General features: G+C 34.8%; 1 protein-coding gene across 1 annotated transcript in view; it reads left to right on the plus strand.

Annotated features, from left to right (window-relative positions):
- Positions 1-16,450, plus strand: part of LOC148942584 (NPC intracellular cholesterol transporter 1-like) — a 207,138-nt gene extending 190,688 nt beyond the window's left edge. The window contains exons 16-18 of the mRNA XM_089102048.1: positions 5,022-5,143; positions 7,692-7,958; positions 15,511-16,450. Coding sequence (XP_088958174.1) covers positions 5,022-5,143; positions 7,692-7,958; positions 15,511-16,176 — 1,055 coding nt within the window. The 3' untranslated portion in view covers positions 16,177-16,450. The remainder of the gene's footprint in view (positions 1-5,021; positions 5,144-7,691; positions 7,959-15,510) is intronic.
- Positions 16,451-16,626: the final 176 nt, after the last annotated feature.

The raw sequence follows: 16,626 nt of genomic DNA on the forward strand, positions 1-16,626 counted from the left end.
TTAGGCCCCAATCAGTGGTGGATCCAGGGGGGCGAGGGGGCGCTCTTCCCCCTAGAGTAGTCTAAAGTAGTGTAATTTACTTAATTAACTCAAGTTTGCGTTAATTAAACTTACGCCTAACGCAAGTTTATCGGATCAGCCTATGCTGCGCCCCCCCAAATTTTTTTTTTTCGGATCAACCTATTTTACAAAAATGCTACCAATTTTTGTTATTGAAATGGCTAGTGCCCTTTTTAATAGTCGAAAGTAATTGGAGGGCAACTAACTCCCCTCTCACGCTCACCATTTCCCCAAACACATATAATCACAATTTTGAGATACCCATTTTTTCAACGTAGTTGAAAGTTATGGAAATTTGATCTTTGAGGATCTAATTTGAGGTGCTTTGAGGTGCTTTAGAGGGGTTTATATGCTAATATAAATTTAATTACACACTAATGTAACCCCCGGGCAACAAAAAATGTTGCCCGCTTACTTGGTTTGGCGACGTTCAGAAACAGACATTCTTCAAGCCAAAAAAAAAAAAATTCACTTTCGAACCTTTGACTTCTTGCCTTAGGCATATTTTGTAGGTGGGGCGCATGACAACTTCCATGCTCTCCCATCACCCCACTGAATACTATTGGGCAAAACTATATGGGGAAAAAAAAAAACTATGCATAAATTTTAAATCAAGTTTCCTTGAGTAACTGCCTATGAGAATCCCTTCTCAAATTTTCTTTTTAAGGAGAGTGCTACAAATATCTTTAGATGATGAGAGTTCAGAAATGCAGCAAAATCAAATCCTCATTATTTATAGTTATTTTGTATCTTAAAAAAATGCTGGCCATTAGGGGGAAAATAACCCCTTCCCTTAGGTTTTTTGAACTTGTGCCCCCCTTCCCTGGAAATAATAATCTCCCTTGACATACCTGTTTGCGATGCATAATGAAATTCGTTGCTAAGATCCTTAGAAATACAAAGATAGAACAGTTTCTCAGCTCAACATCGCAGCAGAGGTTTCACAATCGCCTCCATTGGAAAATTTTTCAAGAGATTTCTGAAAAAAATAACCGAAGGGGAAACGGCTAAAACACCTCACGAAAAGTAATTTAGAATGTTGTATGTTACATTCAAAATTTTTTGAGTGGTGTCTTTTCTCTTATTCGGTTGGAACAGTGTACCTTCAGATTGACTTAAGGGTTGGCTTAAAATCGCAAAAACAAACTGAAGAGGAAGAACGACAATAGTGTCCTAGTAAAATTAAACTAGCCTATAAATTTATATGGGTTTACTGGTGCTACTAGGCTTATTTTAGTAGACTTATCAAATCTTGAAAGTAAACGAAGACGAATTATCTCAGTTAATACCACAGTTTATAGAATTAGCAGTATGATCATACCCTATCTCACCCATTATAAAAACCCGGACCAAGGTAAGAGTGCTCCAGAGAACGTTTTTGCAGGTAGAAACATAAGCGGCATTAGATCTATTCATGGGTAGACAAGTCAGATTTCTTTTGGACACGAAACAAGTAGAAACCCTCTATTACGAATAATGCACTTTGTGATCATTTCTCATTGATTGATAATAACAGAATATCCCGCTAATGCAGAAAGAAGTGGGAGGAGTTTTTTGTTCGTACCGAGAATGAAGACCAGACATGATCTGCGATAAACTTACTAGATAATTCTATAAACTGTGGTTAATACTTAGAACAGAACGCGAACGTTTATCCTCGAATAGTTAAACTGACGTTTATAGAGACCCATGGTCCCACATGGAGAGCAATATTCAGAAGCTGGAGCACCCTCAGAGCCTCATTTGACTACTATGCTGTTTGCAGTGTTGACAATTAAATTTTTAGTCTCTCAATTTTATTGACCTACAATAATCCGTTTTTTGTGGAAATTTTAATTGAATTCTACTGCATTGTGCTTCTGTAACTAATGATACAATTCTGGTAGCTTTGAAGACCACACTGTGATGAACAAATAACATTTCAATGGGGATAAATTCTTTTATTGGACAGTGAGAACAGTTACAAAATTTCCGAATATTTCGGTCACATGCTGAAGACGGTCACTGTATATGTAGGTCACTACTGAAATTATTATGCTTTCTATAATTCAAATCATTTAAAGTCTTGTTTTATTTGTTTGATAATAGAAAAGCAAAATAGGTTTAATTAGGGAGTATTTTTTAATTAGAGAACAGGTTTTGTTTTTTTCCTTGCATATTTTGGCAGTTTGCCAAAATTTATCTAAGTCTTGGTTCAATTTTATTTAAAATAGCTGATTAAAAAAATGAATTTACGCACAAAATCACATCTTGAACACATTAGTATTCAAGAAAAAACAAAAAAGGAAGGAACAAGAAGACAAAATAAAAACAAAGACACGTGAATAACGAAGACACATAAATGCGAATAAACACGCATAGGACATTTGTACTTATTGTTGGCCACTTTTGGAAAATGGATGATTTATATTCAGAATTATTAGCAAATTTAGATGATGAACCGTCATCTGAAGACAAAAAAAATTGTGTGGAAGTGCTCCTAGGTCACCATCTGCATTGTAGTGACGAAGAATTTAGACGATACTTTCGCAAGTGATTCTGGATCGCCATCTATACTTTCGTGACGAAAAATTTAGGACATACTTTCGCTTAACACTAGTATTATGTATCGAATCACATAAGAGATGACTTAACTTCTAAACTTGGCAAAATAGTAACCTCTACACGCGGAAAAACTCCCGCAACTGTTTATCACCGCTATGACAGCTGTCATGCAACGGACAGTGACAGCACCGCTCTTTGACTACACAGTGATACTTGACGCTTTCTGCGAAACCAATTCCAATGGTTTGCATAGAATACATTTTGGCGATGAATTTCAACGTTACATCATTGCCGCTAGCTGACAGCACCGATTTTCGAGGAAACCATAGATTAAGGACTCTAATTATAGGTTCACATCTATTCCAAAAATATATTACACCAGCAGAAATATCTGTCTTTGAGGTGTATGATGGTTTCCATTCAAGAAAATGTTTCTTGTAGATTTCCAAGTAATTCATTTTTTGAATAATAGCTAAATAAAAAGAACAACAAAAACATGGTGAGACAATACAGGTTTATTACTTTGTTTTTGACACCTGAACCGCTCAGAAGCCAACCTGACGAATTCCATTACTGAGGAGAGGTAAACAGTGGAGAGAAATAAGATTTATCTTTCTTTCTATTTTAACTGGGTGAATTTTGTAGAATTTGTGCTTACAGAATTCGCTTAAATTTGGATACATGCCAAAGTTCATTTCAGGATGGATTTTATCAGATTGGATTAAAGGAAAAAACAGGAAGTTCGATGGTATAAAAGCTATTTATAATTATTGTTTAATTAATCTTTATTTCTAGGACATAACCTTGTGACTCTGCAAAGCTAAAAAAAAGTCTATCAAATACTTGAAAGCTAAAACTTTCAAAAATATGAAAAATGGACTTGGCTGGAGATCGGTTCTGAAACGAAATTTCGCATATCAAGTGCATTTATTAAATGTGTCTAGATTTTGGATATTCTTGCTAACTAGAAAAAAAGTAAATACAAAGCAAAAGTTTTAGCTTTTTTCTCTATTTCTGTTTATCAGAATTTTTTCAAAATTTTTCAGATTCAGACTTTTACAGATTCGGATGATGCTTAGACCAAATAGAAAAAGAAATATTACTGTCTTATCGTTTTGTTTTAAAAACATTTGCTTAAAGCGCATTGGCTAATTTCTTCGGCGTATTCTCATAAGCCAATCTCTATATTCCTTATTTCTGTAGAGACAAATAGCCTTACCTTTTACAAACCTATATGCATCAAGTAGCCTAATGGCAAGAACTGGTGCCATTATAAGCCAGTAAAATTAAAGAAAAGTTTTTGAGCCACAAGATTTGATCCACAAGATTTTCTGCAAGTTTATAAAATATCTAAAAAAAATAAAAGACTAAAATATTTTATTTTGGGAATGTAGATTTTAGTATCTAATTCTGTGGTATCTCACTGTATTTAAGTGGGGTCAAATATAGTTTAAATACTGTAAATATCAGTAGATACAGTAAATATCCCTATTTCTGTAGAGACAAACGGCCTTACCTTTTTCAAACCTACGCGCATCAAGTAGCCTAATGGCCAGGGCTGGTGCCATTTTAAGCCACTTAGATGAAAGAAAAGTTTTTGAGCCACAGGGTTTGAGCCACAAGATTTTCCGAAAGTTTCTAAAATATTTAAAAAAAATAAAAAACTAAAAGATTTTATTGTGGGACTGGAAATTTTAGTATTTAATTCTCTGGTGTCTCACTGTATTTTAGGCGGGGTCAAATATAGTTTAGATACAGTAAATATCGTCATATAGAAGATATAGTATTAAGTGTTTATATTTTTGATTCGCGAACTAACCAGTAAAATTAAAAATAAAAAGCAAACCATTTTTTTTAGATTTTTTTTTTAGATTTTTTTTAGATTAGCTGTGGTCTTTCTATGAAAGTCTAAAACGTTTGTTAATTAGTATATTTCCTAAAAGCAACTGATTATTGGATGTCTTCTCTGTCATCTGGTGTAAGGGCTCAGAGTGGCACTTCCACCACGCAACACCGCTTTCCAACGCAAGGCTCACTTCCAGTGAGCGTGGTACTTGGTTGTTGAAAGTCGGTAACATTTTGGTTAAAAAAACATACAATTGATGAAAGGATATTCTTAGAAAAAATTGACTTTTTGTCTTTTTTCGATAAAAGGCATTTTTGAAATGATATATTTTGACAAACTTCATAATGATGATATAAAATTTTAAAAAGACAAAAAAAGTGTTTTAATTTAATACAATACCGAATAACATTTTTGAATCTGTGATCTATTTTTTTCTCGAATTAAAAAAAAAAATTGGAAATGCTCTGTTGAATCTAACTGGTCAAATATTTGAATTAAAGAATTTTAACATTAGCCGTATTAGTTTAAATTATTTCACTAGATTTCTAATTAAACGACTTATCAATTTCAGATCGTGCCCGTGAAACATTAATACGGATGGGGCCTGCAGTCTGGAATGGCGGATTTTCGACTTTTTTAGCCGTTCTACTACTTTCAAATAGCAATGCATACATTTTTTCTACATTTTTCAAGGTAAATTTTCTAATTATAATTTTTTATTTTTAAAACCCCTATTAAGTTTTAAAATTTGTTGTAAATTTCAAAACTTAATAAATTTGTTGTAAATATAGTTTATTTGTGATTTGAAAATAATTACTTCTAGCTGGTATTAAATATAGACTTATTCTAAATAATTGCATATTGTTTTAGGATTTTCAATATTCACTAAGATCGTATTGTACAACTTTTTGGATTTAGAGGGGGGGGGGTGGCTTATTTTTTAATTCCAGGGTGGCAATTTGCTGTTTCTTCAATACCATACAAAGGTATTTTTGAATGAAAGTACCATAAAAAACGTATTTTTTCCAAAATTTAGAGAGGGCAAAAAATCTAAGGAAGGGGGGGGGGAAGTCTGATCCCCCTACAAATGGCGCCACTGTTTCCAAAAATAACAACCGTAAAAAGGAGAAGAAAAAAAGAACGGATTTAATAGTCAGGCATGTAAATAGGGCTTGAAACTAGGGTCGGCAATAGCTTTTTATTTTTAAAACTATTCCTCACAAGTTCTATAAGCCGGCTATATTCTTTCTCTTTAGACAAATATCCCCCCCATCACTCCCAAGAATACTCTCCACTCCTAACGGAAACATAGTATATTTATGTTTCGAGTAACTTATGCTAGACGTGGAAAAAAATTCTCGTTTCATATAGATGTTGCAATTGTAACGCAATTAAATGCTCACCAGAAAATCAAATTTTTCTTTAATAAAATACATGGTTATTAGTTTTTATCAATATCTTATTATTACTTTATGTTTTCTTTTCTTCTTTTACACTGAGGATGGCTGAATTGAAGCCTCTGATGGAGTATTTACCTTTCCCTTCTTTATTTCTCTGGTTGTAAATTATCTATTGTTCCTACGTTTCTACGCTGTCATTGTTCCTACGTTGTCCCTCCTCAATTCTCTTCCTCTATTTCCCTCCTCTATTCATTTTTGTTCCCTCCAATTTTTCTTGGCTTTCCCCTCCTTCCAAAGTACTCTCTCTATTCATGTCCCTGCGTTAGTCGATGTCCATTTCTGCACTTCCTAAAGGGATGTTTCTCACATTATCTTGGATTACGATTGTGGAATTTTGGATTGTCATTGTTATGAATTTTGGACGGGGAAATTTTAATTCAAACAGTCTGTGAATGTTGGATTGTGAAATTTTAAATCAAGCTGATAGTGTCTATTTCGTTTTCACTGATAATCCAGCTGTGTATTTTGATCTCTTGTTGACTATATCATAAAAGGAATGCCGTTTAATTTCTTAAATCTACGATCTAACTAACATAAAAGGAGATTGTGCATGAGAGACATAAGATCTGCATGTGTGTGCAGCTGATGCACAATCTCAACATGTGAAATTGTGCAGAAAAATTCATTTCTACCAGCATAAGAAAACTTTATTTTCTTTAGTCTTTGTAGCAAGAATGTCGAATCATGAACGGCTGCTTCACACACAGAAGGTGTCTGGTTCGATGCCGGATGAAATCAATTTTTACACCAGTTCTGGTCTCTGGCCCTTTTCAGCTCCGGTGTCAGTGCACTATGTTCCAACTAATTTTGACGAGCCCCTTTTTTATCATTTATTTCAAATGTGGCGTAAAAGGAGAGAACTTTGAAAACAGAGCCTAATCCTTTTCATACACGTATGTTTTGCTGTAGTAATTCATTTTTTTCGGCCACAAAAATTTGTCTAAAATAAATAAAAGCTTTCTATTTATGCAAAAAGTCTTTTTTATCGAGACAATTTCCAGAAGGATCAAAAAGTTTCGCTTTCAATCCATCATTCCAGCTGAAAAGGCAACGCTGCTTAATAGTTTCCAGTTGACAAAAGAATGTCTTCTGTCAGAAGCTAGCTTGGCTAAATTCAGAAAATTAGACAATTTAGAAAAAAAAGGATATTCCTTGCTGGCTTGGATTTTAAAGCATAAATCATCTGGAGGGGCACTGAAGAATCTTTGGCTTGGACTTGTGCGCTAGATGCTAGAAAATGCTCCCAAATATGTTTTAGAACAGACTTGGTCAAATCTAATTCTGTAAATATTGTTTTTCGGTAAGGAAACAATCCTCAGTTTTAGGGAATTTTCTTGCAATCGCATTAATTAAAGAGTCAGTCAAGGTTATTCCTAGAAAATGGCATAAGTAGACTTTGTCACATTGTTTTCTAAAAGTTTAGTTTTAGATTTTGAGTAATAAGTGTCCATGATTGTATTAATAATTCATCGTATATATATATATATATATATATATATATATATATATATATATATATATATATATATATATATATATATATATATATATATATATATATATATATATATATATATATATATATATATATATATACTATATATATATATATATATACTATATATATATATATATATATATATATATATATATATATATATATATATATATATATATATATATATATATATATATATATATATATATATATATATATATATATATATATATATATATATATATATATATATATATATAAGGCTTTGATTCTACCTTTACAGGTATTCTTCAGTGTTGTGGTCTTCGGTCTGTTCCATGGACTCGCATACCTCCCCGTGCTTCTGAGCTGGATTGGACCACCTTTTCACAGCGAGGAAGACAGTTTACCAAAACCTCTCCAAAGTTCACCAACTAACTCCAGGAGTTCTGGTGATGACACTATCCCAACATCTATTTCAAGTTTTCCCAGTTCTTCAGCACTAGCGAAGATTGATGATAGCTCTTACGAGATTATATCAGTTGCAGAAGACAATGTTTCAAGGGATCAGGTAGGTTGTCAAACATTATTGCCATTGCTAGTTAGTGTAATTAGGAAAATTGGACACGGGTTTCCTAGAGTGTAATTGTAAACCTACTCCCGTCTACTGGAAGAGAAATAAAAGCAATAAAAATGTTTAATTACGCAAATGTACAGTTATGGGAAAAATATACCCTGCATCTATTAGAAGACCTTTTCTAAGCTTGTGTTCCCCTTGAAGTTCGCTGCACAGCTCCCCTCCCACTCTCGAAAAATTTATTTGAATGTGGTCCTTGATGTTGACAGTGAATGCTTCAGGCTACTTTAATTTTACAGAGATACTTCTTCCAGTTTTAATTTCTATCATTGAGACCTTCTATACAAACTGCCTATATCACTGACCGTATATCAAACAATAAGCTATAAGAAAAATCTAGTTCAATCCCACTTTCTAGGGCTATAATGAAAGAAAAACTAACAGAGTTTGGCCACGTTTTACGGATAAAGAGTAACAGATTGCCAAAGATTGGGGTTTTTGGCCATCCATCACGGGCCAAAGAAAAAGCAGGTCATCTCTGAATGAGGTGGGAAGAAGTCATAAGAAAGGATTTCAAGAAAATCGGAACGTTGAAATTTCAAGGAAACTAAAAATTCATGGGGGGGAATAAAGAGTGAAGCTTTGAATAGATGGGGATGGATTAGGAGCGTGCACAGCTTTGTTGGTCTGAATCGGCCTGGTGTTGCAGTGATATGCTAGTAGTAGTAGGCTCTTAGTAGTAGTTAATTTAAATAACAAAATTTTAAATCTTTGAAATGAGCGCCCGCACAATTCCAAATTGGAAGCTTGAGACTTTTATGCCCGAAGATGTACAGAGAGATGGGGTATGTTCCGATATGGGGTATATCGAGTATATCCCGATATGGGATATTTATATTCCGAGATGGGGTAAATTTGAGAAGAAACACAAACAAATAGGTAAATAGTCAGGAAATGCATATGAAGTTACGACAAAATTCTAAACGATCCCAAGATACTTTTCTCTCGGGGGTGGGGGGGCTTTTCGGAAGGCCTTCATCTGTCCTCTTCCCTCATACGTGTCTGTCACTATCGATATTTTTTGGGGGGTATAAGCGTGGTAAAAGCCTTTTATGTTTATAGACGTTACCATGAGCTTCGAGCCATTTCGAATGTAGTTACTAAAACGACATGTGAATTGAAGGAACAGTTCTCAAAAAGCTAAGAATAGTTTTCGAAAATTGTTCGAAGGAATTTGGACTTAAGCCTAAAAAAGTGAAAAGAAATCCCAATAAAAGCTTATGAGGTGGGAGCAGAGGTAAAACAAACTATGACAAACTGGCCAGGATTGGAACACATAAATGTCAGTGTATTTAGCTCAAAGCAGTAGTGGGTCCAGGGGGGAGGTGGCGCTCGCCCCCTAACGTAGTTTAAAGTAGTATAGTTTACTTAATTAAACTTGCTACTAACATAAGTTCATCAGATCAACCTATTTTGCGCCCCCCCCTAAAAAAAAATTCTGGGTCCGCCCTTGGATCAAAGACTGCATTTACATGTACGTATTCAAGAATCAGCCAAGGAGGGGCCCAAGGTGGTATCCAGGATTTTTTCCGGGGGGAGGGGCTTAAAAAAACTTAAAAACACATCAAAAATTAGATGCATTTTCACAAGTGGGACAGAATCTGTAAAAAAGGGGGAATCTGTTAACTCCTTCCCCCCTGGATACGGCCGTAGAGGGGGCCCTTCGTTTTAGAAGAAATGCATTGAAGTTCTAAACCAAAAAAGCAGGTGCTCTGTATAACCAAAAAAAACTGAAATTTTGTTGTTTTCGGAAGGGTTGGGAAGGGGGCATGCACTGGGATGTATCTATTAATATTTAAATATTAAATTTAAACTAGTTTAATTTAATCTTTTGTACTGAATTACATTTGATGTTTAATTAATTTAATATCTAATTTAAATTTATAAATTTCACATTAAATTATAATATTTAATCAAAAACTTAAACTTAATAACTCTTAACTTAAATTAATATTATAAACCCTATATCTAGTATGTAATACGCTATTTTTTCTCTCCTGTAAAATTATTAAAACATGAGAGTGCCCCTTTCATTTGGATGCGTCGATATTGAAAACCCATCAATGAAATCTGACCCAAGTTAGTTCATATGAGGCGCAGGTACATGCATACGATTTTCAGGAAGAGGGAGGCAAAATTTTAAACTGCAAAAAAGGACAAATTAAATGGAAAGTGTAAGTAAATAAACCAATAAAATTGATAAAAGTCACAAGATCTTAGAGAGACTTTGGATCGTAAGATATTATACGACAAATAGGATAAAAACCGCAAAAGCCTTGATATTTTTGCGGGGACACATCCCCTCATGTGCTTGATTACAGTTGCAAAATTTTCATAAAATTTTTTCTTTCAATTTGGGGAGTGGGAGCGTCTGTACTCCCCAAACCTCCCAATTGACTTTAAAGTAAATACAAGTTATTGCATTTACATTGTGGATCAAGTAAAATTGCTAAAAAGCCTTGATACACTTATTATATGACGGAAAACTTAAAAACCTAGTTTCTTTACTTATTCAGCAATTTCAAAACCGGAAAAAGTGTATTGTGTGTCCATTGTCTGATTGACGTAGTAGATAAGCAATTTCCGTGATCTTGAATATCTTATCATCCTTTTAGAAAATTAATTTGTAAATAAGCACAGTCTTCATATGGTTGAGAATCATGTTCATGAGGTGTTGTGTAAATAAACCAGTGTCAGATCCACACGTATGTAATTTGAATGCCATAGATTTAAACAGGGGAGTTGGGAACTGTACCCAGTTAATTCCCAAAATATTTTTATTATCATTTTGTGGTCAATGTATACGAGATTCCATAACTGACACAGGAATAAGGTGAATATACCACTCGATTCCTTTTCCTACGTTCTTTCCAAATATACTAGTCAATTTGCCCTAAATGTGCCCCTCCCCACCTGATCGTCCCATATATAGCCCTTATAATCTATTTCTTAGTTACATCAGGGCAGTCTTACCTTCCAGGTCCTATATTGTACTGGCTATCTTGTCCGTCTGCAATTTATTTTCGTCTGCGATTGAGTGCGTATTTTACCAAAATGTTATTTTAAATGATTTTAAAAAGCGTATAATAAGGAATAGACAAGGCCGTATCCAGGGGGAGGGCTCGGAGGTTTGACCTCTCCTCCCCTCAAATGTCTGTCTGACTCTTAAATACGTAATACATGCATAAAAACACATTTTGATGCGTGTTTTAAAGTCTTTGCTACTCCCCCTCCGAACAAAATCCTGGATGCGATCTTAGGAAGAGAGCATGAAATCCTATTCGTAGAAACACCCTGCATATTACAAGTAAGTTTACTTTGAAACTTACTTGTAAGCATATTATAAAGTTTTCCTTTACTTTTTATACATTGCTTGGGCTATATATATGGAGCCATCAGAGGGGTGGGGGGTACTTGTGAGGCAATTGATTAGTACTTTTGGACGAGGATACAAAAAGGAATTGAGTAGTATGCTCATCTTGTCCTTATGTAAGTTATGTAAGCCTCCCTATAATGACTCCTTTCGTTTCTCTCTCATTTCTTTCGGTTATGGAATCTTTCCGAATTTCTGTGAACTTGTTAAAAATACCAATCTTTTTTTTATTGGCTCTAAAATTATAAAACTGCATACGTTCCTGACAAGGCTGTATCCATGATTTTGTTCGAGGGGGGGGGGGGGGGGTAGAAAAAACTTCAATAAAACACATCAATAATTTGTTTATATACATTTTTGTTAAACATTTACGAGTCGGACAAAATTTCAGGAGGAGGATTCAGACCTCCTACCCTTCCTAGATACGGCCTTGGTGCCTGATTACAAGATTTATACGAGAATTATATCAAACCGCTCCTACGTAATTTGAATAGCGGATTTCTGGCTGGGAATTTGAGAGCTCTCTTGGTTGGCTATTTTTTTTTTTTCATATTTGGTGCTTCGAACCCTTTTTCAGGTTTGCTCCCTTTGAATCACAAAAAAATAAAAACATTGACCCCTTCGACTTCTTATATAATGTGCATATTTTTGTTAAAATTCGAGGGGCTACCGAGTCTCAAAAATCCTGTACTCCAGGTGTCGTGTGCCAAGAGTGATGAAAATGTGCCAAGTGTTCCGGAACTGTGCCAAGCGCTGTGTAACTTTGCTGTTTATGTGGGTTTTTGGGATGCATACCAGTGGCGGGAAGTCGGTAACCTCTTTCTGAAATTCTGCCTTATGTCCACAAAAAATGACTAGTGGCTTATCAAGCCCTGTGGTTCTAGTGAACCAGTGTCAAAATTGATGCCATTAAGAAATATAGGATGATTGCATCTAAATGTAATTAAAAATGTTCCCCTATAAATACTTTTCGAACTCAGAGGAGCGAGTGGATCCCCGGCTACTATCCCCTGATTTAGATTATATGGGCAAATATTCAATGCTTGATTCCTCGAAAGTTAGAGTTTGTCTTTCCCCCTTGCTTAATCATAGCTACGCTGCAAAACTGAGCCCCCTGTACAGGGCCTGATACATAATTAATGTTTGGAGGGGTGTTCAATAAAATTTGGCTCCCCATGGGAATTTTTCACTCCTCCGACCCATATTATTGAGATTTTGACTGTCTGAGGTGCATGTGCCCCTAAAATTACCCCCTGGATCCGCCCCTTGTATAGTATATATCCTTTGACAATTTTTTCTTTCCGATAGAGTTTCACAGAAAAACATAATAAGGCTAGATAAACAAGAATAGCAACAGTACATTTTATCAGTGAATCTTGTTTATGATTCTACTTTGTTAAACACAATTTTTACTGGCTTTAATACAAGTTTCAATTCAGACCTTGTAACAAAGGCGACCCTAATTTATACCCACTTGAAGACATATTTTCATCAGGTGACGAGAAATCTCGCTGCCGACATGAAATTTGACTCTTGTGATTTTTTTTTTACTCTTTTAGAAAATTTTTCTGAAAAACTTCTCTTCAATTTTATTTTTGCTCTATTCTAATTCAGCACCCCCAGGTATCACAAAAGAGATCAAATTGATATAATTCATTACCGAAATTGGATTCAGTATTCAAAAATTTCCATTAAAAAATTTGCCAGAGCTTCTTTTGTCATGCCTTCGAAGTCAGGGCTGCGCTTTGAGCATATAGGAATAACGTACATTTGAAAACAATTATGTGTACTCAATGAGTCACACTTTTTAATTTGGAAAATTGGATAAGTCATCCTTTCAAAGCGGTATCTCCATATTTACTCTGAGATAACAAGATTTGAAAGACGGGGACTAGAAATCACTAGGAATATTAGTGTATTGCAAAAATACGCTGATATAGACATAGCCCCGCCCCTTGCACCTCTAAAAAGTCGCCCCAAAACATGCCCAAAGGTCATAGAAACTAAATATAGCGAACTAGTATCAGTTACTATCTTAAAAGATCCATAATTCAGTCTACATATAAGGCTAGGGTGTTTGCACTTTTGTTTTGGGTTTTAGCCCCTAGCGTGCCCCCTTAATAACCCCGCGCTTTTTCCAACTGCTTTTCCGTCAGCTGCTCAAGGAGCGAAGCGGTTGTTCAAAACGAGATGGAGTACCAGATATGAACTCATCAAGTTCATGTTTAACTCTACAATTCTGGACGTTCAGTACACAGACGTCCTGGACAAGACTGTATCCAGGGGAAAGGGGAATTACCGGGTTCGAACCCCCGTCCCCAAAGTTTTTATCCAACTCAAAAACATGTAACAAAAATGCATATAAATAAAATTTTTGGTGCATTCTTCAAAAGCTTTTTTGTAACCCCCTCCCCCCTACAAAAATCCTGGATACACTTTTTGTCCAGGAAGTCTGTGAGAACAACTAACATATCCATCTGGAAGTATAAGTTCTCGGTTGTTTTCATACGAGATTACTGCTAAAGGCAAGACCCTTTATGGGCTACGTGAAAAAGGGGCTACTATACAAATTCAGCTAACCTAAATTTTTGCTTCTTGTTTTTTTTAAATTGATTGACTACCAAGTCGGCCGATCGATTTCCCTAATGCCGACAAAGCCACTTCAAGTGCCACTCATTATCACTCTGCTAGTTCCGCAGTTTGTCCTACCTATCAATTCACAACGGAAACAAACAGGCGGAGTAGGGTTTGTATATCCGTTATTACTTCAATAAATCATTCTTCTGAAATTCAAAAATTCTAATGAATCATTCATTCAGAATTTTAATTTTATCTCTTCATCTGCTCTTGTATAATTTTGCTTGTGATTCATTCTACTGGTAATTTAATTATTTGAAATTGTATCTTTAGTTTGATTATTTTTTTTTTTTCTTTATTTGTAATAATGAGAGATAAGCCGATGCCAAGCCCCTGAAACATTTTTTATGGCCCCCTCTAATTATCGTATACGATGAGACTGGGGACCTTTGAAGTGACAAAGAGTCTTGCTAATATACTAAAGCTCCCAGTGCGTCAATTTACGAAAATTTAGATGCGGGGGGGGGGGGTTGCATTTTTAAAAAGCGAGAGTTGGTGGGGTAATTTTTTAATGAAAAGGCAAAAAGTTATTTTCAATGAAAATCCCCCCCCTCCTTAAAAGGTTATTTTTTGAAATTTAGGTGGACAAATTTAGCTCTAGACAGACTCAGCATGAGGGTTGTTTTCCAATGTTTTCTTCTCATTTTAAACAGAGTTCAAAATTGTCAATTCTTTTCCTATATATGTTACCGTGAATGTCTGAAATTGATGAATGTCGACATCCACCGGTGAATGTCCGAAATACCTTTTTTTATCCTTGGATTTAGTCAGCGTTGCCAGTCAATTTTTTCAGTTTTATGCAAGGTTTGATGGTAACAGGTTAGGTTGGGTTAGGGTTTAAACCTATTTCTGAGATTTATAACCTAATTTAATCTACCCCAATCTAACCTAACCTAACTTTTACCATCAAAGTTTGCATAAGCCTGAAAAAGCTGACTCGCAATGCTAATTGAACCTAAGCAGATGAAAAGAAATTTCGGACATTCGCCGGTGAATGTCGACATTAAACATATTTCAGATATTCACAGTAACAAACATTTTTTTTTTTAATCCAAAGGTTTTTATTTCTGTTTGGATCAATAAGTTGTGTAATGTGATTGTTGGAGAATTGCATAATATATTATGCAAATTACATAAGATTCCGTCGACCTTTGTTATTTTTTTATTATTAATCCTACGTCATACATAGTGTATATAGCTCAAAATCTGGCTTTACCTCGAAAGTTTAACTTATCATCTTTGCCTGACTTTACCAACAAATTCATCCTAATAAATTATATAAATTTAATAAATTACATAAGGTACCATTGCAATTTGTCATTATTATTTATTTTTTTGTTCTTCTATTTTCTACACAGTGTCTATGGCTCAAAACTTGGCTTTACCATCGAAGTTTAACTTTGTCTGGCCTACGACCTTCCCATCAAATTCATCCTAAACCCCAACTTAAAGCTCATTATTCTTCTTCCTTTTCAGGATAAGGTCACCAAGCCACAATCATCAGAAATCTCCCTGAAAAAGTCTTCTGCGCCCCCAACTATGGTCATAACCTCTGAATCTGAACCTTACATTCCTCAGCCAGACTATGATGATACCCCTGGGTCAACCCGCCGACACAAGCCAGAAATACTGAATGTACAAAGACTATTTCCACGACCCGTATTTATAGAAGATGTAACCCCGTCCATTAGTTGCAGTGATTTAAGCCTTCGTGATTGGTCAGGAAATGACTCCCGCTCCAGTACTTGGGATAAGCTGAATCCTAACAAATGGATTGAAAAGACCTACACTGATAGTGATACTGAATCGGGTGCTTCTGGAAGACTGACCCGATCCCCAAGTAGTTTAAGCCCCGACTTGCCACAAAATGAGTTAGGGACAAGTCAGTTTAGTACCAGTAAATGGCAAGCTCAGTTTGCAAAGAGAATTTCACGAGAGGCAGTCCGTAAGAGATCTTTTCTTAAACAAAAGGAAGAGCAGCTTGAAGCTGAGTTGAAAAAGTTTGATGAGCAAATAGACTCATATCTTGATATTAGCCCCGTGAGTGATATAACTGTAATTTCTAGCACTGCCAAATTTACTGATGATGAATTAGAAAAAAACTCGCTAAATCCTTCAGAAAAAAGGTCAAACGAACTTTAGTTAGATGATATTTATTGTTATTTATAGTGGTTCTTTTTTATGTATACTTTCTAGTTATATAAGATTTGATCAAAATTCAACCAATCGGGGTTGTAAAATTCTAATTTGGTTACCGAATTATAGCTACCAGCTTTTCTAAAATTAGGGCTAGGTTAGTAGCGGATTTAGGCCTCATAATCTGTGGATGGGGGAGGGGGGCAAGGTTTACCACAGGTTCATAAAAGTATAAAATAAAAGGAACTTGATGTCAAATGTCACAAAAATTGGATATATATATATATATATATATATATATATATATATATATATATATATATATATATATATATATATATATATATATATATATATATATATATATATATATATATATATATATATATATATATATATTGACACCGCTGTTTCATGTCTTGCAAGTCTACTAAAGTAAAACCTAGAAATAATAGA

Source organism: Artemia sp. Qi Xiang Cuo, chromosome 16 (assembly GCF_049724085.1).
Source record: "Artemia sp. Qi Xiang Cuo chromosome 16, ASM4972408v1, whole genome shotgun sequence".
Classification (NCBI taxonomy): Eukaryota; Metazoa; Arthropoda; class Branchiopoda; order Anostraca; family Artemiidae; genus Artemia; species Artemia sp. Qi Xiang Cuo.